The 26,917-nt window shown below is 42.4% G+C and overlaps 1 protein-coding gene across 1 annotated transcript in view; it reads left to right on the forward strand.

Moving 5' to 3' along the window:
• The window catches only part of ALDH1A2 (aldehyde dehydrogenase 1 family member A2), a 445,853-nt gene that overhangs the window by 407,542 nt on the left and 11,394 nt on the right, over positions 1-26,917 (forward strand). Inside the window, exon 12 of the mRNA XM_044078904.1 lies at positions 24,742-24,816. Coding sequence (XP_043934839.1) covers positions 24,742-24,816 — 75 coding nt within the window. The remainder of the gene's footprint in view (positions 1-24,741; positions 24,817-26,917) is intronic.

Raw genomic sequence — 26,917 nt, forward strand, 5'->3', positions numbered from 1 at the left:
CCCTCTGATAAGATCTCAGTTTCCAATGGAAATCAGATGCCATGCCATGATGCATTACATGACAAACACCTCTGACCTTTTTGTCTAGAATGGATGAGTAGGCAGAGACTCTACCTGGCCAACCCCTGGACTGCCCAGGCTACTAATTGTTTCCAGGTAAGCCAGATTGTACTTACAGCTTTATCCCTTCGATGCATCTAGATCACTAAGCCAGCAGTGCACAGCATGTCTTTTTTATTATGACATGCTGGACTGAAGATCTGTGGCAACACAATGTACTGCACGTACCCCTACTCAGCCTCAATACACACTCCATGTACCCTTACTCAGCCTCAATCCACACTGCATGTACCCCTACTCAGCCTCAATCCACATTCCATGTACCCCTACTTAGCCTCAATCCACACTCCATGTACCCCTACTCAACCTCAATCCACACTACATGTACCCCTACTCATTCCACACTCCATGCACCCTACTCAGCTTCAATCCACACTCCATGTACCCCTACTCAATCTAAATACACACTTCATGAACTCCTACTCAGTCCACACTCCATGTACCCCTACTCAGCCTCAGTCTACACTCCATGTACCCTTACTCAGCCTCAGTCCACACTCTATGTACCCCTAGTCAGCCTCAGTCCATACTCCATGTACCCCTACTCAGCCTCAATCCACACTTTATGTACCCCTACTCAGCCTCAATTCACATAGATCCTAGTGCATAGTTGTAACCATGATAATAAGGATTGCCAATGCCTCCAGTTTCTGGCAAGGTGAATGGACTTGTGTCAGAGAGACACCATAGTTGGACATAGAAGACATTTAACTTGGCTAGGTGGACAAACTGCCCCATGCATGCCAGCATTTCTTATTGTAGGCTACTGCATGCTATCTAGCATGTTTTATGGTCGTCCCCGTCCTTACCTCAAATTGGACACACCACCAAAGTTTACATGTACACCTGTCCTAGCTTTCATCCTTAGATGCAGTCTTCATTGCAACAACAAAGAGTGACACACCCTACAAGCACATCCTCCCTGTCTTTCTCCTGGAGAGGGATATGAGTGGGCAAATACTATTCATTCCCCCATTCCTTCTCCAACTAGTGCCTAAGCCAGTAATCAAATTCCAAGTCTCCTGGGTCACAGTCATTATGGTTGATTCATCTAAGCCAATGGAACTGGCAACAGGATAGTATTATTTTTGTAATAGCTGGAGAAATCCCTAATCCTAAGCTTCCAGGTATCTCATACACTAACTGCCTGCCAACCGTGACATGGATGAACATTCCCAATCACTGATGTCACTAGGTTAAAGGTCGCAGAACTCATCATTAGGCCACATCCCTAACATTACAATCCATCTCATAATCACAAACCAGAGAAGGAGTTTGCTCTACCCCCCTCATCCCAGATGGATTAGATGGCTTTGGACACTGCCTTCCACCCCTCCTTTTCTCACTGCTTCAGCACTATTGAGAGTCAGTTATAGTACAATTATGGCCTCAGCCTTTGACATGGAATCCAGTTATGGCTTGAGCTAAATAAATACAAGCAAGACCTACGAGATAAACTACAAAGTCAATTCGTACACCTCTGTATCTGAACAAAGTAACCAACTCATCATCAGCACCAATACATTTAGCCTATTGTTATTTATTAGCTGCCAAAAACTCACAAAGCTTTCACCAATTAGAATAAAAGACCACTCAAACAATGTTATATCTAATGTCACATTGCCAAAGCACCTAGAGATCAGTGTTGATTGTAATCCCTCTTTTAACGATGCACACTGAATGAGTTGTTACCAAAACTCCAGATCAACTAAAGCTTTGCTAACATATTCCTGTCTTCATCCACCATAGCTCAACATGTGACAGTCAGAAACGTCCTCATACCCAGACTGGAGTATGTACTACTTATCTTGTTTCTCTGCTCAACTGATAAGATCTACAAACTTAGAAAGTCTGCTGTTTTGTTTGACTTACCAGTAACAACACTCATCTCTGTGATTTCATAAGCAGTTTTAATGATACATGCAAGGTCTTCAGTTATTCTGGTCCCAAAGATTTACAAAAAGTTTCACCTTCAACACTGCCCTCTACTTAAGTCAGCTTCATCCATTAATGACCTATCATACTCACTTCGACAGTCTAACAAAGATGCATTTCCACTCATGGGCCACATTTCAAAACTGTAATGCACAAAGAGCTTTCGCTGAATTACTGCCACATGAAGCCATCTTCCGTCTGCTATAATACCTCAACAGACACTGGAAACATTTAAAGCAAGATATTCAGCAACAGGTAAAGTTTATAGGTAAGAACTAGGCTAGCTGGCTTTGTAGGTCTTTGTAAGCCTAGCCAATTTCCCTTCCAAAGGTAAGAATCAAATCCCATATCTTGTAACTGCAAGGAAAGCACCTTAATAATTAAACCAACCATTTTGTGTACAAACTATTGTAATACTGGAAAAATGACCTACACAGATTTTCGACTGGAAACAGACTGCCTGCCTTGCTTGGATTACTTTTGAATACTTAGTCATGCTGTACAATTATATATTTTTTATTATTATTTTTTGTTTTGTTTTGACTTAAGACAAGTTTAAGTTTGCTACTTCTACTATTATTGTCAGATCTGATTAATATAGTGATTAACTAGAGATATATGGACTGAAAATCTTCCACACAGAGAAGTTTCTTACACTGTTCTGTTAGGAAATTACACACATTAGAAATAATGTATATAAAGTCTTGTTTTAGCTTAATAATTTTCCTTTACTTCTTTGGTCTGCACCTTATTCTACTTTATATGATCACTTACTGATCTACTACATAATTTACTGATTTATCAATGCATTGCATTGCTTTTCTTTGCTTTGCTATTCAATTTTTGCTGCTAAATTTTGTCGTGTATTGCTTTTGCTCAGTTACAGTCTGGGTCATGGCTGAAAGGGATCAGTAGACCAGACCAGCTACCCAGTCACTGAAGTGCAATAAATAAAATAAAAGTAAATAAATCAGTAGAGCTACTATTTAAGTGTGTGATAATCCTCACAACTATATGACATCAAGGTGCAATGTAAGAATGACTAGCATAGAGAAGGGTTGTTTGCTACCTTTTATAATCTGCAGAAGCAGCTTTAAATAAGTTCCTCCCATTACATAGGTTCATAGGTTCATAGGTTCATACTAGGCTATCTGCCCGAGGGCATTTACAAGCCTAGCCCATCGTTTTGTGGCTTACGCCACCCCTTTAGTATGGGGAACTATACCCATTATTTTGCTGTGCCTCTGTCGAGCAGTGACACTGAGGTAATCCCTGGGGTATATCTGCGATCTCCCATCCATTGGTCAAGATTTCTCTTGAACAAGGCCAGCGAGGTGCTCTGCCTCACATGTACCGGGATTTTGCTCCACAGCATAGGGAGTCTTTGGGTGATGAATCTATCCCTCCATCACGTCCTATTAATAGCCGTGTCAAGGTTTAAGTCTCCGCCCTTGTGGCTCTGATGGATCTAGATTTTTGAGGTGAAGCATATTCATCAAATCTGGGTTTGACATGGCCTTGTATGTTAGGCAAAGGTCACCTCTGAGCAGCGGTGGCGACTGAATAGAGCTGGAGTTCTTTCAGTCGGGCAGCATAGGACAGATTTTGAGACCCTTTATCCTTTTCGTGAGGAACTTTTGTTTCCTCTCCAGCTGCTGCAAGCGTCGGGTTAGCTACATTCCGAATGGGGCATTGTACTCAATCATTGGTCTGATGAGTGATGAGTAAAGGGAGACTATGACCTCCCTTGATCTAGATGAGAATCCCTTCATGATAAGGTGGGCAATGTAGAAGGTCTTCCTAACTACTTTAGCTACATGGGTGTCGAATGACAGACTACTATCAACCTGGGTCCCCAGGTCCCTGATAACTTCTTCTATGCTCAGTGGATTGCCACCTATTTGGTAGCTAGGGTAACCTTGTTTTTCCCGAAGGGTATGACTATGCATTTTTGGCATTTAACTTTAGGCCGTGGCTCTGGCACCAGTTATCCGCTTCTGTGAGACCCTTCTGAAGGATATCTGTGTCAGATGTGTTTTCTACTATGGCCCAGTTTGCAGTCATCTGCAAACTTTGTCAGCCATAACCCTCCTGTGTTTGCTTGTACTGGAAAAGTAGATGCCAAACAAGAGTGGGCCCAGGACTGAGCCCTGTGGGACACCACTTGTGACAGGCTTTGAGTCTGACATGGCGCCAGCAGCTCTGACCCTGTGGGTTCTGTCACTCAGCCAGTTTGCAACCCATCTTGTGATGTATGGGTTGACATTTAAGCTGATGAGTTTTTCAATGATACCCGAATGGGGTATTGTATCGAAGGCCTTAGCCAGATCGAGGTAGGCTGTATGGACTGCCTTTCCCTCATCAATGGCTTTGGTGACTGTTTCAAAAGTCAACCAAGTTTAAAAGGCATGATCTGCCTTTGACAAAGCCAAACTGGGTTGGATCCAAAGTCTGCAAATTCCTATGTCTTTATTTATGAGGTCCATTATGATCCTCTCCATGGCTTTGCAGATAAGGCTTGTCAAGCTAATAGGCGGTAATTTCCAGGGTCGGTGGAGGCACCGCCTTTGTGAAGTGGTACCACAGTTGCAGTGCGCCACTCCTGGGTACGTATCCAGAGGTAAGACTTTGATTAAACAGCTGTCCTAGCTGTGGGTTTAATTCCTCATTGAGTTCATGGAGCACACAGCCGGGACACCATCAGGTCCCATGGATGCTGTGTTTTTGCTTTGGAGAGAGCAGTTCTCACTTGGGCTGGAGATGTTTGGGGGCTGCAATCGCTTGGTATAGATATCTCTCCTTTGGGGAGGGGAGAAGTTTGCACTGAACCTGTCAGCCAGTATGTTGGCAATGTCTGTAGGATCAGTAATCTTCACATCATTTTGAACTAGCTCTGAGCATATCTGGGAGTTTCCTCCCAGGTTTCTAACATAGCTAAAGAAGGCCTTATGATTGTCTTTTGAGTCTTTAGCTAGTTTTCTCTCGAAATTTGCTTTGGATGATTTTATGAGAGCTCTTAGTTTTTTACTTATAGTGATCAAGGGTGTCTTACCTTTTAAGGATTTTGCTCTATCTTGTTGTAGCTTCCTCCTTTTGTTGTAGAGTTTGTTTATGGCTGGGGTCCACCAGACTGGACGCTTGCCTTTGGTACAAAGAGTCTTTGTTTTGCTTGGGATTGCCTTATCCATGCAGTCCTGCAGGTGCTGGTAGAAGGCATTTGTAAGTGATTCAGCGGCTTGAGTACTGTTTTCCACTGCTCGGGGCCTTAAAGGAGACCACACTAGTCTTTAGAAGTGTGAAGTCGGCGTTTGAGAAGTTCTTTACTGTGGTCTTTTTTATTTCAGGTGGGGGTGGGATGAGGACCTCCAGCGAGATTAGTTTGTGGTCTGATCTCACCAGTGAGGGGTACACCTCCGGTGTTGAACATTGTGCTCCCATGTTCGTGATGATGAGATCAAGTATGTTATCTCCTCTTGTGGGGATGGTGACTAGTTGTTCCATGGCATTTGAGTTTATGAATTCCAGGAACTTTTGGGCTAGGGTGTTTGGGCTTGAGTAGTGTTCCCAGTCTATATTAGGGTAATTGAAGTCACCTAGTATGATGGTGTTTGGTGATACATTTATCCCCTCTAGTGTTTTCAGGAAGGCCATGTGAGGTTCCTGAGTTTGTGAGGGTGACCTGTAACATGCTACAATTTGCAGAGCAGTCTTGCCTATGGTTAATTGCACCTGGATGGTCTCAGATGCATCGTGCGTTGCCACCAGTCTTGAGGTGTGGGTGTCCTTGATGAATATGGATACCCCCCCTCCTTTCTTGGTATTGTCCAGATATTGGGGCCGGAACACATGATATGAGGTAAAACCTGATAGCGCTGGGGTGCTCTCAGGAGCCTTGAACCAGGTTTCTGTCACAGCACAGACATCGATGTTCTCCATACTGAGAAGGGCCTCGAGTGCGTGCATTTTGAGATTTAGACTTCTGGCATTGAGCAGCATTACCCTTAGTTTTTTCCTTTTTGTGTTCTAGGGTGGTAGGTTTAGAATTTGAGCCTTGCCTAAAAAGGCACTATGGGGTGGCAAGAGCCTTTGCCAATATCCAGAATCCCAGGGGTGACAGGTGCAAGCCGTCCCTTGCGAAGCAGCGTGGCTTGTCCAGCATGTCATCCCAGGCAGACAGACACTGGATCCCCTTTGAATGACACCAGTGTTTAAGCCAATTGTTAAAGCTGATCATCTTATCTCTGTATTGTGGCATCATTCTTGGTGAAGGTAGGATACTGCTCAAGGTCAGGGTCATACCTGTCTGGGCTACATAATCAGAGAGCTCCTCAATGTCTCTTTTCATGTAGTCCAAGGAGGTACGTCGCAGGTCACTTACACCAGCGTGGACAATGACTGAATCATATTTGTACCTGCTGTTGAGAGACCTGAGTGCTTGCGTTATGTGGCGGATTCTAGCGCCCGACAGGCAGCTTACTGTGACCTTCTCCTTACTCAGTCTGGTGAGCGGGACGCCAGTGTGTCTGCCTATGGAGTCAGCAATGACTAGTGTGTCTGGCATTGTGTTTGGCCTTAAGGGCTGTGACTGTTTGACACTCTGACTGTGAGGTCTATGTGTTGCAGGTGTTGTGTTCTGAGGTGGTGGTTGTTTGGGTGTCTGCTTTGGTGGCCTCTGCTGTTTTGGTAGATTTTTGATCAGAGCCTCGAGTATGTCTTTGTGTGTTTATGTGTATGATTTGAGGTTGTAATGGTAATATGTGAGACTGGGTCTATAGTGTGTGTGGTAACCTTCTCCTCCTGACTGGTCTTGCCAGTCCTATGTTGAGAGAGCTCAGCCTCCAGTTTGGCCGTATAGTTGCATCTCTCGCATGTATTTGTGTTTTGTGGGAGGAGGAGAGGGTTGTCTGTGTACATGAGGCAATTGTAACATTGCCTCAATATTCCCAGGTTCACCAGCTGAGCAGGAGAGGACACTAGCAACTGATCCCTCGACATGCTAGAAGGAATAGACAAAAAAAACTTTAAAAAGATTCCGGGGGACGTGGGTGACCGAGAAATGGGGGGTTGCCTTTTTGGGGTACTATCTATGACAAGAGTGCCGTATCAAGGTAATAAGTACTGTAGGAGCAAGTGCTACGTTTAACAGATAGAGAATAGTCTACTTGGAGTCAAGTAGAGATGATCTTTTTAATTATAGGATACGCTGATTAGATCAGTAGTATAGTTCGAGGAAGGTAGTTTTAAGGGAAAATTTGAAGAGTGGACTACTGACACAATGTTAAAACAGTACTCAAACGGACAGTGATAGAGTGTTATCCTATAAATCTAGTTGCTTAAGTCACAGCGTTAAGCTAAATGATGGATCAATCTAAGTGTGATAAATTCATTTGTGATTTTCATGGGAGAAAGCCATTGTATTTATTAATAGTAATAGTACTCATTTTGAGACAGAATGATTTTCTTTCTTACTTCTTTATTGTGCAATTAGGTTGTGCAAAGACTGAGGTTTGCTAATATATTCACATTTAGAATTAAAAGGCCAAGCTTATACTGTGCCTAGAAGTACATTGTTTGAACTTTGAGTGTTTTTACTGCAATTTAATTTCCTTATTAATGCTTGATTCGTTTCATATTTCTTTTAGATTATTAAATGTTACTCACAATTAGGCTGGATTAAAGAAATGTATGACCATTTTTTTAGCTCACTGTGCCCATTTTTTTTTGTAGTAATTTTATTTTCAGTCATTCTTAAGGCTGTTATTTTGCCAACTAGGAATTTTCCCACTTTTGGCAACATTTTTGACTATTACCGGTTCATTCTCCTAGCTGGTCACAATAAATGTAGTCCTACTCTATCATCGAAAACATCTCCAAGGATGCCAACTCGCCCCAAATACATTATGTCAGGAACGTTTATGCCCCCCACTCCCATAACTAAAGAAAAATACATCTATGGTGTGTGTACTATGGGGGAAGTATAAATCTTGGCTTTTTTCCTTTCCCAGCGTATGTTATTCTAGTTTCCCCATACTGGTGTTATTTAAGTTTGACTTATACCATGGACTAGAATCCTTAAACTCTTTTACACAAGTCAACATGTAGCTGTCATTAGGCTAATATGAACTACATGTAGTTATTATTAGGCCTATATGAACTACACATAGCTGTTGTTAGGCATGTATGAACTACATGTAGCTGTCACTAGGCCTATATGAATTACGCATAGCTGTATTTAGCCTGGTATGAACTACACATACCTATTGTTAGGCCTGCATGAACTACATGTAGCTGTCATTAGGCCTGTATGAACTACATGTAGCTGTCATTAGGCCTGTATGAACTACATTTAGCTGTCATTAGGCCTGTAGGAACTACATGTAGCTGTCATTAGGCCTGTATAAACTACATGTAGCTGTCATTAGGCCTGTATAAACTACATGTAGCTGTCGTTAGGCCTGTATGAATTACACGTAGCTGTCTTTAGGCCTGTATGAATTGCACGTAGCTGTCCTTAGGCCGGTATGAACTACATGTAGCTGTCGTTAGGCCTGTATAAACTACACGTAGCTGTCTTTAGGCCAGTATGAACTACATGTAGCTGTCGTTAGGCTTGTATGAATTACATGTAGCTGTCGTTAGGCCTGTATAAACTACACATAGCTGTCTTTAGGCCGGTATGAACTACAAGTAGCTGTCTTTAGGCCGGTATGAATTACATGTAGTTGTCATTAGACCAGTATGAATTACATGTAGCAGTCGCTAGGCCTGTATGAATTACATGTAGGTGTCATTAGGCCTGTATGAATTTCACATAGCTGTCGTTAGGCCTGTATGAACTACACGTAGCTGTTGTTAGGCCTGTATGAATTACACATAGCTGTCGTTAGGCCTGTATGAACTACATGTAGCTGTCGTTAGGCCTGTATGAATTACACGTAGCTGTCATTAGGCCTGTATGAATTACACATAGCTGTCGTTAGGCCTGTATGAACTACAAGTAGCTGTCGTTAGGCCTGTATGAATTACACTTAGCTGTCACTAGGCCTGTATGAATTACACATAGCTGTCATTAGGCCTGTATAAACTACACGTAGCTGTCGTTAAGCCTGTATGAATTACACGTAGCTGTCGTTAGGCCTGTATGAACTGCATGTAGCTGTCGTTAGGCCTGTATGAATTACACGTAGCTGTCGTTAGGCCTGTATGAATTACATGTAGCTGTCATTAGGCCTGTATAAACTACACATAGCTGTCATTATGCCTGTATGAATTACATGTAGCTGTCGTTAGGCCTGTATGAACTACATGTAGCTGTCGTTAGGCCTGTATGAATTACATGTAGCTGTCTTTAGGCCTGTATGAATTACACGTAGCTGTCATTAGGCCTGCATGAATTACATGTAGCTGTCGTTAGGCCTGTATGAATTACACATAGCTGTCATTAGGCCTGTATGAATTACACGTAGCTGTTATTAGGCCGGTATGAACTACATGTAGCTGTTGTTAGGCCTGTATGAATTACACGTAGCTGTCATTAGGCCTGTATGAATTACACGTAGCTGTAGTTAGGCCTGTATGAATTACATGTAGCTGTCTTTAGGCCTGTATGAATTACACGTAGCTGTTGTTAGGCCAGTATGAACTACATGTAGCTGTCGTTAGGCCTGTATGAATTACACGTAGCTGTCATTAGGCCTGTATGAATAACACGTAGCTGTCTTTAGGCCTGTATGAATTACACGTAGCTGTCGTTAGGCCGGTATGAACTACATGTAGCTGTCGTTCGGCCGGTATGAACTACACGTAGCTGTTTTTAGGCCGGTATGAACTACATGTAGCTGTCGTTAGGCCGGTATAAACTACACTTAGCTGTCATTAGGCCTGTATGAATTACATGTAGCTGTCGTTAGGCCTGTATGAATTACATGTAGCTGTCGTTAGGCCTGTATGAATTACACGTAGCTGTCGTTAGGCCTGTATAAACTACATGTAGCTGTCGTTAGGCCGGTATGAACTACATATAGCTGTCGTTAGGCCTGTATAAACTACAAGTAGCTGTCATTAGGCATGTATAAACTACATGTAGCTGTCATTAGGCCTGTATAAACTACATGTAGCAGTCGTTACTCCTGTATGAACTACACGTAGCAGTCATTAGGCCTGTATAAACTACATGTAGCTGTCGTTAGGCCTGTATAAACTACATGTAGCAGTCATTAGACCTGTGTAAACTACATGTAGCTGTCATTAGGCCTGTATAAACTATATGTAGCTTTCGTTAGGCCTGTATGAATTACACGTAGCTGTCTTTAGGCCTGTATGAATTACACGTAGCTGTCTTTAGGCCGGTATGAACTACATGTAGCTGTCGTTAGGCCGGTATGAACTACATGTAGCTGTCGTTCGGCCGGTATGAACTACACGTAGCTGTTTTTAGGCCGGTATGAACTACATGTAGCTGTCGTTAGGCCGGTATGAACTACACATAGCTGTCGCTAGGCCTGTATGAATTACATGTAGCTGTCGTTAGGCCTGTATGAATTACATGTAGCTGTCGTTAGGCCTGTATAAACTACATGTAGCTGTCGTTAGGCCGGTATGACCTACATGTAGCTGTCGTTAGGCCTATATAAACTACATGTATCTGTCGTTAGGCCTGTATAAACTATATGTAGCTGTCGTTTGGCCTGTATAAACTACAAGTAGCTGTCGTTAGGCATGCATAAACTACATGTAGCTGTCATTAGGCTTGTATAAACTACATGTAGCGGTCGTTAGGCCTGTATGAATTACACGTAGCTGTCTTTAGGCATGTATGATTTACACGTAGCTGTCTTTAGGCCAGTATGAACTACATGTAGCTGTTGTTAGGCCTGTATAAACTACACATAGCTGTCTTTAGGCCAGTATGAACTACATGTAGCTGTCGTTCGGCCTCTATGAATTACATGTAGCTGTCGTTAGGCCTGTATAAACTACACATAGCTGTCTTTAGGCCGGTATGAACTACAGGTAGCTGTCTTTAGGCCGGTATGAATTACACGTAGCTGTCTTTAGGCCGGTATGAATTACATGTAGCAGTTGCTAGGCCTGTATGAATTACATGTAGGTGTCGTTAGGCCTGTATGAGTTACACGTAGCTGTCGTTAGGCCTGTATGAACTACACGTAGCTGTCGTTAGGCCTGTATGAATTACACGTAGCTGTCGTTAGGCCTGTATGACCTACATGTAGCTGTCGTTAGGCCTGTCTGAATTACACGTAGCTGTCGTTAGGCCTGTATGAATTACACATAGCTGTCGTTAGGCCTGTATAAACTACATGTAGCTGCCGTTAGGCCTGTATGAATTACACTTAGCTGTCACTAGGCATGTATGAATTACACGTAGCTGTTATTAGGCCTGTATAAACTACACGTAGCTGTCGTTAGGCCTGTATGAATTACACGTAGCTGTCATTAGGCCTGTATGAACTACATGTAGCTGTCGTTAGGCCTGTATGAATTACACGTAGCTGTCGTTAGGCCTGTATGAGTTACATGTAGCTGTCATTAGGCCTGTATAAACTACACGTAGCTGTCATTATGCCTGTATGAATTACATGTAGCTGTCGTTAGGCCTGTATGAACTACATGTAGCTGTCATTAGGCCTGTATGAATTACACGTAGCTGTCGTTAGGCCGGTATGAATTACATGTAGCTGTCATTAGGCCTGTATGAATTACACGTAGCAGTCTTTAGGCCTGTATGAATTACACGTAGCTGTCATTAGGCCTGTATGAATTACATGTAGCTGTCGTTAGGCCTGTATGAATTACACGTAGCTGTCATTAGGCCTGTATGAATTACACATAGCTGTCGTTAGGCTGGTATGAACTACATGTAGCTGTTGTTAGGCCTGTATGAATTACACGTAGCTGTCGTTAGGCCTGTATGAATTACACGTAGCTGTAGTTAGGCCTGTATGAATTACACGTAGCTGTCTTTAGGCCTGTATGAATTACACGTAGCTGTTGTTAGGCCGGTATGAACTACATGTAGCTGTCGTTAGGCCTGTATGAATTACACGTAGCTGTCGTTAGGCCTGTATGAATTACACGTAGCTGTCTTTAGGCCTGTATGAATTACACGTAGCTGTCGTTAGGCCAGTATGAACTACATGTAGCTGTCGTTAGGTGTGTATGAATTACACGTAGCTGTGGTTCGGCCTGTATGAATTACACGTAGCTGTCATTAGGCCTGTATGAAATACACGTAGCTGTCTTTTGTCCTGTATGAATTACACGTAGCTGTCGTTAGGCCGGTATGAACTACATGTAGCTGTCTTTCGGCCGGTATGAACTACACGTAGCTGTTTTTAGGCCGCTATGAACTACATGTAGCTGTCGTTAGGCCGGTATGAACTACACGTAGCTGTCATTAGGCCTGTATGAATTAAATGTAGCTGTCGTTAGGTCTGTATGAATTACACGTAGCTGTCGTTAGGCTGTTATGAACTACATGTAGCTATCGTTAGGCCGGTATGAACTACATGTAGCTGTCGTTACGCCGGTATAAACTACATGTAGCTGTCATTAGCCCTGTATAAACTACATGTAGCTGTCGTTAGGCCTGTATGAATTACACGTAGCTGTCGTTAGGCCTGTATAAACTACATGTAGCTGTCGTTAGGCCAGAATGAACTACATATAGCTGTCGTTAGGCCTATATAAACTACATGTAGCTGTCGTTAGGCCTGTATAAACTACATGTAGCTGTCGTTAGGCCTGTATAAACTACATGTAGCTGTTGTTAGGCCTGTATAAACTACATGTAGCTGTCATTATGCCTGTATAAACTACATGTAGCGGTCGTTAGGCCTGTATGAACTACACGTAGCTGTCACTAGGCCTGTATAAACTACATGTAGCTGTCGTTAGGCCTGTATAAACTACATGTAGCAGTCGTTAGGCCTGTATGAATTACACGTAGCTGTCTTTAGGCCTGTATAGTTTCATAGTTTAGTTTCATAGTTTAGTACTAGGCTATCTGCCCTGAGGCATTTGCAAGCCTAGCCCTAGAGATGTGGCTTTCGCCACCCCATGTAGTGGTACTAAGGTGTATAGAATAAATTTAGAATACTGTGCCTTTGTCTAGTAGTGACACATTAAAGACCCCCTTACTTATTAAAATTAGTTTACTGTGCCTCTGTTAAGTAGCGATACAGGGGTGACCCCCAGGATAAACCTATGATCTCCCATCCACTCGTCAACATTTCTCTTGAAGAGAGTCAGTGAGGGGCTCTGCCTAACATGGACTGGGATTTTGTTCCAGAGTATGGGAAGCCTCTGAGTTATGAACCTGTCCCTCCAGCATGTTCTATTCATGTTTGTACTGAGGTTTAAATCTTTGGCTCTCGTGGTTCTTATGGATTTTGATTTTATGAGGTGGAGTATGTCCATCAATTCCTGGTTGGACATGGCCTTATATGTCAGACACAGATCACCTCTGAGCAGGCGGTATGCTACTGAATAGAGCTGGAGTTTCTTTAGCCTGGCAGCATATGACATATGTTGTAAACACTTGATCCTCTTGGTGAGGTACTTCTGGGGTCCCTCCAGCTGTTGTAAGTGCCCGGTGAGGTACATACCAAATGGGGCATTGTACTCAATCATGGGCCTGATAAGGGAGGAGTACAGGGGCACAATGACCTCCTTTGATCTGGATGTGAACCCCTTCATGATAAGGTGGGCAAGGTAGAAAGTCTTTCTAACCACTTTGGCAACGTGGGTGTCAAATGAGAGGTCACTATCAACTTGGGTCCCCAGGTCTCTGATTACTTTTTTGGTACTCAGTGGGTTACTGTCTATGTAATAATTTGTGGGTATTTTGTTTTTCCCCAAAGGGGATGACTGTACATTTCTTGGCATTCAGTTTAAGACCGTGATTCCAGCACCAGTTGTCCATTTCGGTGAGGCCTTTCTGTAGGATGTATGTGGTAGCTGGTGTATCGACTATGGCGCCTAGTTTGCAGTCATCTGCGAACTTTGTCAGCCACAACCCTCCCATGTTTGCTTTCACATCTGAGAAGTAAATGCCGAACAAGAGGGGTCCCAGGACAGAGCCCTGTGGGACACCACTTGTGACTGGCTTTGAGTCTGACATGGCTCCCGCAATCTTGACTTTATGGGTTCTGTGCTTTAGCCAGTTTGCAACCCATCTTGTGACATATGGATTTACTTTTAAGCTGTTTAGCTTTTCTATGATCCCCGAGTGGGGTATTGTGTCGAAGGCTTTAGCCAAGTCCAGGTAGGCTGTGTGGACTGCCTTGCCCTCATCAATGGCTCTAGTGACTGTTTCGAAAAAGTCAACCAGGTTCAAAAGGCAGGATCTGCCTTTTACAAAGCCGAACTGGGTGGGATCAAGTGTCTGTAGGTCCCCAATGTTGTTGTTTATGAGTTCCATAATAATTCTTTCCATAGCTTTGCAAACCAGGCTGGTCAAGCTTATGGGGCGGTAGTTCCCAGGGTCTGTAGTGGAGCCTCCCTTGTGGAGTGGTACCACTGTTACTGTATGCCAGTGTTCAGGTACATATCCTGTAGTAAGGCTAAGGTTAAATAACATTTTTATATGCGGGTTTAGCTCCTCTTGGAGTTCGCATATCACGCAGCCAGGGATACCATCAGGTCCCATAGATGCTGTGTTTTTTGCTTTGTTGAGGGCGGTTCTCACCTGGACATCAGAGATGACAGGGAGGTTACATTCAGCTGGGATAAGTATTTCTTCTTTTGGAGGTGAGGGAGGGGAGAAATTTGCACTGAACCTGTCTGCCAGAATGTTGGCAATATCTGTGGGTTCGGTAAATTTTTGTCGTTGTGTACTAACTCTGAGCATATCTGAGTGTTTCTGCCCAGGTTTCTAACATAACTGAAGAATGCCTTGTGGTTATCTTTAGTGTCCTTGGCGATTTTTCTCTCAAAGTTGGCCTTGGATATTTTTATGAGAGAACGTAGCTTTCTACTAGTGCTGATCAGAGATGCCTTCCCTTTATGGGATTTTGCTCTGTCTTGCAGTAGCTTCCTTCTTTTGTTATACAATTTGTTTATGGCTGGGGTCCACCAGACAGGATGCTTTCCTTTGATGTAGAGGGTCTTGGTTTTATTTGGGATTGCACGATCCATGCATTCTTGGAGATGTCCGTAGAAAGCATTTGTGTAGGATTCAGCATTGTGGGATGTGGTTTCCATTGGCCCTGAGGGCTTAAATGATACCATCTCAGTCTTGAGAAGTGTAAAGTCGGCTTTTGAGAAGTTTCTCACTGTAGTCTTTTGTGCTGGGGGTGGAGGTGGTAAATGTATATCAAGGGTGATTAGTTTGTGGTCAGATCTCACCAGTGAGGGAAATACTTCTGGTGTGGAGCATTTTGTCCCCATATTTGCGATGATCAGGTCTAGTATATTATCCCCCCTTGTGGGAGAGGTGACTAGCTGTTCCATTGCATTTGAGTTTATGAATTCCAGGAACCTTTGGGCTAGGGTGTTAGGGCCAGAATAGTGCACCCAGTCTATGTTAGGGTAGTTGAAGTCTCCCAATATGATGGTATTTGGTGAGACATTCATATCTTCCAATGTCTTCAGGAAGGCTGAGTGGGGTTCTTGAGATTGGGAGGGTGGTCTGTAACATGCAACCAGTTGTATAGCAGTTTTGCCTACGGTTAGCTGCACCTGGATGGTCTTCGATGCTTCATGAGCTGCCACTAACCTAGAGATGTGGGTATCCTTGATGAATATGGACACTCCCCCTCCCTTTGTGGTTCGGCCTGGGTTTTGAGGCCGAAAAGCATGATACGAGGTAAAGCCTGGTAGCGCTGGGGTGCTCTCAGGAGCCTTGAACCAGGTCTTGGTTACAGCGCAGACATTGATGTTCTTCATACTGAGGAGTGCTTCGAGAGCCTGCATCTTGAGATTTAGACTTCTGGCGTTGAGCAGCATTACCCTTAATTTTTTTCCATTTTTGTTTTCTAAGGAGGTGGGTTCGTCTTTTGAGCCTTGCCTAAAAAAGGCACTATGGGGGTGGCAAGAGCCTTAGCCAATATCCGGAAGCCCAGTGGTGACAGGTGCAAGCCGTCCCTTGCGAAGCAGCGTGGCTTGTCCAGCATGTCATCCCAAGCAGACAGACATTGGATCCCCCTAGAATGACACCAGTAATTGAGCCAATTATTAAAGCTGATCATCTTGTCTTTGTATTGTGGCATCCTTCTTGGTGAGGGCAGGATGCTGCTCAGGGTTAGGTCATACCAGCCTGGGCTACATAATCAGAGAGCTCCTCAATGTCTCTTTTCATGTAGTCCAAGGAGGTACGTCTCAGGTCATTCACGCCGGCATGGACAATGATGGAGTCATATTTGTACGTGCTTTTGAGTGACTTGAGTGCATGTGTTATATGGCGGATCCTAGCCCCCGATAGGCAGCTTACTGTTACCATCTCCTTGCTCAGCCTGGTAAGTGGGACGTCAGTGTGTCTGACTATAGAGTCACCTATCACTAGTGTATCAGGCATAGTGTTTGGCCTTAAGGGCTGTGATTTATTGACACACTGATTTATTGAAGTATGTGTTGCATGTGTTATGTTTTGAGGTGGTGGATTTTTGGGTGTCTGCTTTGGGAGCCTCTGTTGTTTTGGTAAGTTTTTTAATAGAGCCTCCGAGTATGTTTTTGTGTTATTATGTGCTTGATTTGCAGTTGGGGTAGATCTATGTGTGACTGGGTTTGTTGTGTGTGTGGTTACCTTCTCCTCCTGTCTGGTCTTGCCAGTCCTGAGTTGAGAGAGTTCAGCCTCCATTTTGGCTATATAGTTGCATCTCTCACATGTATTTGTGTTTGTTGGGAGGAGGAGAGGGTTGTCTGTGTACATGAGACAATTATAGCATTGTCTCAAGATTCCCAGATTAACCAGCTGAGCAGGAGAAGATGCTAGCAATCTACCACTCGACATACTAGAATATTATAAGAGAGTGCTGTGCCTTTAAGGGAAGTGGTTGGGGTGGTAGGTGGATGTAGTGCTACTTGAGTTTGAGAGTGCTTGCTTAGAAGAGTAGCTTAGAGAACAAGTGCTATGCTTATAATATAATGAGTAGACTGGTTATTCTAAGAGTAGAGCTTTCTAAGGGAAGATTTGAAGAGCAGACTTGGCGGAGCAAGGAAAAGTTTAACCGGCGCTGCGCTATGTGCACAATCGCGCAAAGCCGCTCTAATGTGGATTTTAAACAGGGAACGTGAAAAGAGCTAAAAATGTTCCAAAACAACCAATTACTACAGCTCTTGTGCTGAGGTCACTTCCTTCAGGGACAGATAGGCTGCTCAAGGCTCCCCACTCCCACTGGTGAGCAAAGAAACTTCCTTCTTATCCAAGTAAGGTAATGGACAACACAGGAACTACACCACAGCCCAGAATACAGCAAAGCATGTAAACTGGTCTTAACTAGTCGAGGAGAGGTGGGAAAACAAGGATTATTTTTTTGTTTTTAGATAGAAAACACTCAGAAATACAGAAGGCAGCAATAAATCAGTTACACAGGCTAGCACACTTTAGTGGGCAGCCTCAATAGTTAAATTAAACAAACAAACAAACACAGATTTTCGATTAATTTTCGACCAGGTAAACTTTTAAGTGCAGATACTATAAAATGCAGCAAACAGTTAAAAAAACAGTATAAGCTTGTTTAAAATAAGCAAGAGAAGGTATTCTAAGTAAAAAACACAGAAAAAATACTTAAATCTGGAAAGTAGTTGCTTTTCTCAGTTCTCTGTAGCTAGGACCACTCTGCAGGACCACTTGGAGCTGTCTCTGAGTAGTATCGTTAGGCCTGTATGAATTACATGTAGCTGTCGTTAGGCCTGTATGAATTACACGTAGCTGTCGTTAGGCCGGTATAAACTACATGTAGCTGTCGTTAGGCCTGTATGAATTACACGTAGCTGTCGTTAGGCCTGTATGAATTACACCTAGCTGTCGTTAGGCCTGTATGAAGTACACGTAGCTGTCGTTAGGCCTGTATGAAGTACACGTAGCTGTCGTTAGGCCTGTATAAACTACATTTAGCAGTCATTAGGCCTGTATGAATTACACATAGCTGTCTTTAGGCCTGTATGAATTACATATAGCTGTCGTTAGGCCTGTATGAATTACATGTAGCTGTCGTTAGGCCCTGTATGAACTACATGTAGCTGTCATAAGGCCTGTATGAATTACACGTAGCTGTCGTTTGGCCTGTATGAACTACACGTAGCTGTCGTTAGGCCTGTATGAATTACACGTAGCTGTCGTTAGGCCTGTATGAATTACACGTAGCTGTCGTTAGGCTTGTATGAATTACACGTAGCTGTCTTTAGGCCTGTATAAACTACATGTAGCTGTCGTTAGGCCTGTATGAATTACACGTAGCTGTCATTAGGCCTGTATGAACTACATGTAGCTGTCGTTAGGCCTGTATGAACTACATGTAGCTGTCGTTAGGCCTGTATGAACTACACGTAGCTGTCGTTAGGCCTGTATGAATTACATGTAGCTGTCGTTAGGCCTGTATGAATTACACGTAGCTGTCGTTAGGCCTGTATGAATTACACGTAGCTGTCTTTAGGCCGGTATGAACTACACATAGCTGTCGTTAGGCCTGTATGAACTACACGTAGCTGTCGTTAGGCCTGTATGAACTACACATAGCTGTCGTTAGGCCTGTATGAACTACATGTAGCTGTCATTAGGCCTGTATAAACTACACATAGCTATTGTTAGGCCTGTATGAATTACACGTAGCTGTCGTTAGGCCTGTATGAATTACACGTAGCTGTCTTTAGGCCTGTATAAACTACACGTAGCTGTTGTTAGGTCTGTATGAACTACACGTAGCTGTCGTTAGGCTTGTATGAACTACATGTAGCTGTCGTTAGGCCTGCATGAACTACATGTAGCTGTCGTTAGGCCTGTATGAACTACATGTAGCTGTCGTTAGGCCTGTATGAACTACACGTAACACGTAGCTGTCGTTAGGCCTGTATGAATTACACATAGCTGTCGTTAGGCCTGTATGAATTACACGTAGCTGTCTTTAGGCCGGTATGAACTACACGTAGCTGTCATTAGGCCTGTATGAACTACATGTAGCAGTCGTTAGGCCTGTATGAACTACACTGTGTTAACAATCTTGATGCAAACTTGCATACATTTTCATGCTGTCATTTGAATTAGATTCAGAGCGGCACAATGGTGCAATGGATAGCTTTATCACTTCACAGCAAGAGGTTCTTCGGTTCAATTCTTGGCTGGGGTGCCCTCTGTGTGAAGCCTGCATGTCCTCCCTGTGTTCATGTGGGTTTTCTCTGGATGCTCAGGTTTCCTCCCACACTCCAATACATGGAATAGATAGCTTGGACATTCTAAACTGGCCATAAGTGTGAAGGATGACCATGGCAGAGCTAGCATATTACAGCTGCTTGAGCATAATTGATCAGAATGGTAGTTCTCTGATGCTGTAGATCACTTTTATGTGGGAGCAATTCCTTCTTCTAAATGTATAGGGTTTTGCAGTATGCAAACTTGCCATCTCACAATGAAGTCCAGCAGTTTTTTTTTTTTTTTTTTAAATCAGTTAGTGGTCATTGTTATTCTATAGTGCAATAACATTATGATGAGAATAAGAAAATAAACAGGTTTGGGAACTTGCTGCCTAAATTTTAAGTTGTTCTCATTCACTCAAGAGCTATGCAGCTATGAGCACATGTACACCTCAAGGAAAAATATATGCTCAGGCTTATAGCATCAAGCAGATTTTTGTAGGGAATTGTATGAGGCATGTAACCTTTGTCAGTCATAGTGAAACCTAGATTTACTTTTGCCAGTAAGATTTCATAGTTTTATTATATTCTACATGACACCAAACTTTGTAAACCTGCACAAAGCATTTACAGTCTTAAAGTACATTCATTTTGTTTTTACAGCTGGAATCACAGAGGCATTAGCTCTAAAAAACACAAGGAATGCAACCATAAAGATGTAAATGCATTTTGCATGCTCTATAAGTAATATTTCTATAGTGACAGAGATACAATGATACATTGATGCAATACATGAAAAATTCAAATTAAATCTAACTCTGTAGAGGCAGTGGAACAGAAACAAGGATGGAAGCATTACACAACACTGTAAAATCATGGACTCTTGGGAGAGCTTTTTTTGAAACATCTAAACAAACATCTTAAAAACTTCTCATAAAAAGAATTGCAATAGTTTTAAAGCAGTCATTTTTAAGATCTACACTGGGAGTGAGAGAGCTTGATACTATCCCCTTCATAGTTAAGCATGTAATGAACAGTGATATATGGTAGCAGAATATGAAACAGTATACGTTTGGAAACACTATAGTGTAATCTTAAGTACAGATGGCTTATTAAATGATATATTGAGTCAGCCACTGAAAACACTGCTGGAAACACTGTAAAAGAGTTTAAAAATGGAATAGGTTGTTTTTTCTTTCTTTCTTTTTCTATCTTTTCTTTTCTTTTTTTTGTTTTGCTTTTGTTACTTTAAATCTGAGTAGTGCATGACTCAATAAATGACTGAATGTACTGACTCAGACAGCACAGCTGTGTGCCCCCTGAGTTCAATGAAATCTGTGATGATCGTCTGTCTAAATATGTACTCCTCTGCACCTGGGTCAACCCAGTCCAGTGCAATGTCTGCCTATTGTTCCATGGATTTCTATCACTTGAATAGAGAAGTAGGGGTGACAAGCAGATCATGCTAATCTGTCAGAGCGGTAACAAGCACATCAGGTTAATCTGCCAGAGGGGTAACAAGCACATCAGGTTAATCTGCCAGAGGGGTAACAGGCACATCAGGTTAATCTACCAGAGGGGTAACAGGCACATCAGGTTAATCTACCAGAGGGGTAACAAGCACATCAGGTGAATCTGCCAGAGGGGTAACAGGCACATCAGGTGAATCTGCCAGAGGGGTAGCAAGCACATCAGCTGAATCTGCCAGAGGGGTAGCAAGCACATCAGGTGAATCTGCCAGAGGGGTAACAAGCACATCAGATGAATCTGCCAGAGGGGTAGCAAGCACATCAGGTGAATCTGTCAGAGGGGTAACAGGCACATCAGGTTAATCTGCCAGAAGGGTAACAAGCACATCAGGTGAATCTATCAGAGGGGTAAGAGGCATACCAGGTTAATTTTCCAGTTCATCCTTATACATACATTCATCCTGACTCCACGAGAAATCACCTCTTTCAGAATGGCTTTGAAGGCTGGGGTAGGGTGGGGGTTGGGATGTTGACCTGATGGATAGAGATAAAGAGTTCCAGGCCTTAGCAACATGGTATGATTACAGACAATGCCCAGCATATTTGATAGGTTTGCGGACAGATAGGAGTTTTTGGTCATTGGATTGTAAAGACTGACTGGGAGCATAGTTTTTCAGAATGTTATTTAGTGCCAGACAAGCACTCCATGAGGAATCACCTCTTTACAGACTGGGCACTGCATCCTTGTCATCCTCATAGCGATTGGCACTACATCCTCGTCATCCTCATAGTGACTGGGCACTGTATCCTCATCATCCTCATAGTGACTGGGTACTACATCCTCGCCATCCTCATAGTGACTGAGCACTACATCCTCATCATCCTCATAGCGACTGGGCACTACATCCTTGTCATCCTCATAGCTTAATATGCATATGCGTGTGAGCCATTTACAGGATCATAGGAGGTTACTAGGCTAATGGCCCTGGGCCCTTACAAGCCTAGCCCAGAGTTTAGCCCCAAAAAGACAGTGAGAGATGAGGGTTATGGACCACAACTTCATTTATACCAGTGTTATCCACATCTACAACATCCACTACACCCATGTTTGTGTTGTGCAGTGCATTTTTTCTGTTTTAGTTGATTCTAGTTATATTAATGTCTTCATGGTTTATTTCCCATGTTCTTTGAAAAAGTTGAGCATCATGTATAAATGAAATATGCTTCACACACACACACACACACACACACACACACACACACACACACACACACACACACACACACACACACACACATAAGTAAACATCTTGGTGTACAAATCAAACTAATGTAACATTGTTTCTGTTATTGCCTTCATGCACTTTTGTTTGGTGTTGTAAACAGGGCCTTCATCTAGGGGCTATATGGCAGAGATGCTGCCTTGATAGGTAGAAAGATTAAAAGAATATTACATAGTCATGCAATTATGGATTGGCAAGAAAAGGTATCCAGGATGACTGCTACATTTTGGTTTCTTAGCCGTCTGTTGAAACTCCTGATCTGCTCTTCAGAAGTAGATCCATATGGACACATCCCAGCAGCCTTCTTACTCTGTAAACTGAAGACAGGTGCTGTGTACCCTTGAATCTGCATGAAGGCATAGAACTGCATGTTACTATGAAACACAGTTTAGCAGACACATACCATAAATGGCACAGAAACACATCAATTATTTTCGTAGCTCTTCTCCCCTAAAATGCTGTTTGACATCAGTACTAAGGTCCCATAACCATCCATGCTAATAAAGGTGCACTCAGGGAAGATTCTGGGCTCATGCCGCACTTCCATCATTTCAGCATCTTTACTCCTACCATTCAGTCTATTTTTTATTAAAATTTAATGTGCATATTTTGGTAGATAAGGGTATTTATCAAGGTCTGGCTTGCTCTCCCTGGTGCAAATATAAAAATAACCTAAAAAAGCTCTGTATTGCTGTGGGATATTTTACAATGCTTCCAGATGACTGATTGCACAATAAACGGCAATTAGCACTTTAAAGGACTCCAGGGGCAAAGGGGTGGGGTGATAATCAAGCTAACTGCCTGTTAAGTAAGTGTGAAGTGAATGAAATAGCAGATCATAATATTTTTTAACGCCCATAAATCAATATAATGAATGTAATTGGCAAGAAACTGAGATACAAACATTACAATATGCAATGAACTATGCCAGAGTGCTATGGAGACAAGAAGAGATATCCCCTATAGACCAAATATGACAAATGCTGTGAAAATAAAATTAAAAACTCAAATTCTGTGGGATCTCAAGGTAAAACTAATTAAATCCATATCAGTCATGTTGAACAAAATTTTTGCATGTTAGTAGTAGTTCACAAGCTGTGTGTGTTTGGGGGGGGGGGCATGTCAGACCCTAGACAGTTTTACATGCAGCATCATGACCAGTATTCTATGTAAAATTGTGGTGATGGTCATAATGGAGTTCATGCTATATGATACATGGGACATTCTTCTGTTAGCTTTAGAACATAATGGGTTTGTTAAGGGAATATCTTGATATTTGAATCTTCCAAAGCAAGGGGCAAAAAGCTCACACAGACAAACCAATCAGAAAAAAAAAACGTAAGAAAAACTCAGCCAAACTGGTCTTCACTGTGTAGAGGCCCATGGGATATATGCAAATGACACTTTAAGGCCATACCACTGATTCAGCTACATGACTTCTGAATACCTATGACTTTTTTAAATTTTTATAGGTTAGTACTAAGCTAACTGCCCTTGCGAGCCATTTTAAGCTTAGCCAATTATCCCTTGTGAGACTCAAACCCTGCACCTTGTGTGTAAGGCAAACACCTTAGGCCAACCTCCCAAACCTTTATGGGTATACTGATGAGGTAAAAAAGGCTTTATTTGGCATCATACGTGCAAACATATACACACACATGAGCACACACACACACACACACACGCACACACATACACACACACACACACACACACACACACACACACACACACACACACACACACACACACACACACTGCATGCACTCACACAAGCATATATACAGCAACCTTTCTGAAGAGGCTGCAGATCGATTTCACTTCTGATGATCTAGTATTTGCATAGCTCTTGAATAGTTAGCTAATACCTGGCTCTGTTTTGTTACTTTTTAAATTGGTTTATGTTTTTTACATTATTATGTTTTACATCCATGTATATATACAGCTCCCATTACGGTACATTGCTGCTGCTTAGCTGTCAGCTGACAATAATAGTATGCATATTAGTCATGTTGAACAAAATCCTCCAAAGCTAGTTATGAAAACAAAATTGCCACTGATTCTAAAGACAACCAAAAAACCATTATATAGCTATGTCATGAATCTCAGTAGCAACACTCAAATCTGCTCTGAGTTTCAGCACAATGGCACTAAATATACAGAACCAAATGATATCACCACAATAAACAGGACATGCTGGAGGGATAGATTCATGTTCCCAGAGACTTCCCATACTCTGGAGCAAACTACCTATGTAGATCAAACAAAGCTCCTCATTTGCACTCTTCAATAAAAATCTTGATGATTGGATGGGAGATAGGAAATTCACCCCAGGGATCACTTCAGTGGCTCTGCTTGACAGGGGCACAAGAAAATAATTTTCTTGGGTGGCGAAAGCCAGGGCACCTTTTTGGCTAGGCTTATATAGGCCCTAGGGCCAATAGCCTAGTACCTACCTATGAACCTATGAACCTATATCCTTAAAAGTGAATATGAAATTAAATTTCTCTGTTTGTGATGGAGAAACACTGGAAACATGCATATCATGTTTTGCTTTTAGATGTAGCCTTATTACTTGTTTAATAGGACACACTTATGTAAGTTTTTCTTTTGCTGTCTTACAGGATAAATTGCTACAATGCTTTAAATGCTCAGAGTCCATTTGGTGGATTTAAAATGTCTGGCAATGGAAGAGAAATGTAAGTAATCAATGTATATTTTTATTTATTTATTTATTAGTTATTGATGTTTGATTATTGGTTGGAGCCCATTTTCACTGGCGACCCAGAGAGAAAAGCTCCAAAGTATTAGAAAACATTTTAAGACCAATAATTTTACAATCTTTAAAAATAATACAAAAACAGCTACAGTTTAAATAATTATACCAAATTAGACATAACATGAAAACATTTGTTAAGAATAGATACAATTGATATGACGATTTAATGTTTAGAGAACGTTTTGCCAGTTTATAGAGAAACTAAAGGTAAGTTAGTATAATACAAAAAAAGAATTGCAATATGAAGTGAGAGAAAAGCAGGCTTATGGTACATTTAGAGAGAAAGCCAAGGGAGATGAATTGATATAAATAAGGAAGTAAGTGTAGAAGGGAGAGGATGGAGATGTAGGGTATGAACTGGTACTTGTACACATTTAGGGATATAGTTTATCTTAGTGTCTGATAGAGTGATGTTTATGAAGCTGGAAATTGATGGTGTAATGATGAATGTTGTTAGTGCATATGCTCCACAAGTTGGGTGTGCGATGGATGAGAAACAAAAATTTTGGAGTGAGTTGGATGAAGTGGTGTTGAGTGTACCCAAGGGTGAGAGACTAGTGATTGGAGCGGACTTCAATGGGCATGTTGGTGAAGTGAACAGAGGGGATGAGGAAGTGATGGGTAGGTATGGTGTTAAGGAGAGGAATGCAGAAGGTCAGATGACTGTGGATTTTGCGAAAAGGATGGACATGGCTGTGGTGAATACGTATTTTAATAAGAGGGAGGAGCATAGGGTGACATACAAGAGTGGAGGAAGATGCACACAGGTGGATTTTATCCTATGTAGGAGGGCCAGTCTGAAGGAGATTGGAGACTGTAAAGTGATTACTGGGGAAAGTGTAGTCAAGCAGCATAGAATGGTGGTCTGCAGGATGATGCTGGTGATCAAGAAGTGGAGGAGGAGTGCGAAAGCAGTGCCAAGGATTAAATGGTGGAAGTTAAAAAAGGGTGATTATGAGGTGGAGTTCAGGGAAGAGTTAAGACAGGCACTGGGAGGCAATGAAGAGTTACCGAATAGCTGGGTAACTACAGCAGAGCTAGTAAGGGAGACTGCTAGAAAGGTGCTTGGTGTGACATCTGGACAGAGGAAGGAGGACAAGGAGACCTGGTGATGGAATGAGGAAGTACAGGAGAGTATACAGAGGAAGAGGCTGGCGAAGAAGAAGTGGGATTGTCAAAGAGATGAAGAAAGTAGACATGAGTATAAGGAGATGAGGTGCATGGTAAAGAGAGAGGTGGCGAAGGCTAAGGATAAGGCATATAGACAGTTGTATGAGAGATTGCACACTAAAGAAGGAGAAAAGGACCTGTACCGATTGGCTAGACAGAGGGACAGAGCTGGGAAAGATGTGCAGCAGGTAAGGGTGAAAAAGGACAGTGAGGGAAATGTACTCACAAGTGAGGAGAGTGTGTTGAGTAGATGGAAACAGTACTTTGAATGGCTGATGAATGAAAAGAATGAGAGAGAGAGAGAAGGTTGGATGATGTGGGGATAGTGAATCAGGAAGTGAAGCAGATTAGCAAGGAGGAAGTAAGGACAGCTATGAAGAGGATGAAGAATGGAAAGGCTGTTGGCCCAGATGACATCCCAATGGAAGCATGGAGGTACTTAGGAGAAATGGCAGTGGAATTGTTAACCAGATTGTTTAATGAAATTTTGGAAAGTCAGAGGATGCCTGAGGAGTGAAGAAAAAGTGTTTTGGTACATATCTTTAAGAATAAGGGTGATGTGTAGAGCTGCATTAACTACAGAGGGATAAAATTGATCAGTCACAGCTTGAAGTTATGGGAAAGAGTAGTGGAAGCTAGGTTAAGAAGAGAGGTGATGATTAGTGATCAGCAGTATGGTTTCATGCCAGGAAAGAGCACTACAGATGCAATATTTGCTCTGAGAGTGTTGTTGGAGAAATACAGAGAAGGTCAGAAGGAGTTGCATTGTGTCTTTGTGGACTTAGAGAAAGCATATGACAGGGTGCCTAGAGAGGAATTGTGGTATTGTATGAGGAAGTCGGGAGTGGCAG

Source organism: Protopterus annectens, chromosome 7.part1 (genome assembly GCF_019279795.1).
Source record: "Protopterus annectens isolate FY-2018-M chromosome 7.part1, PAN1.0, whole genome shotgun sequence".
In the NCBI taxonomy this organism is placed as follows: Eukaryota; Metazoa; Chordata; order Ceratodontiformes; family Protopteridae; genus Protopterus; species Protopterus annectens.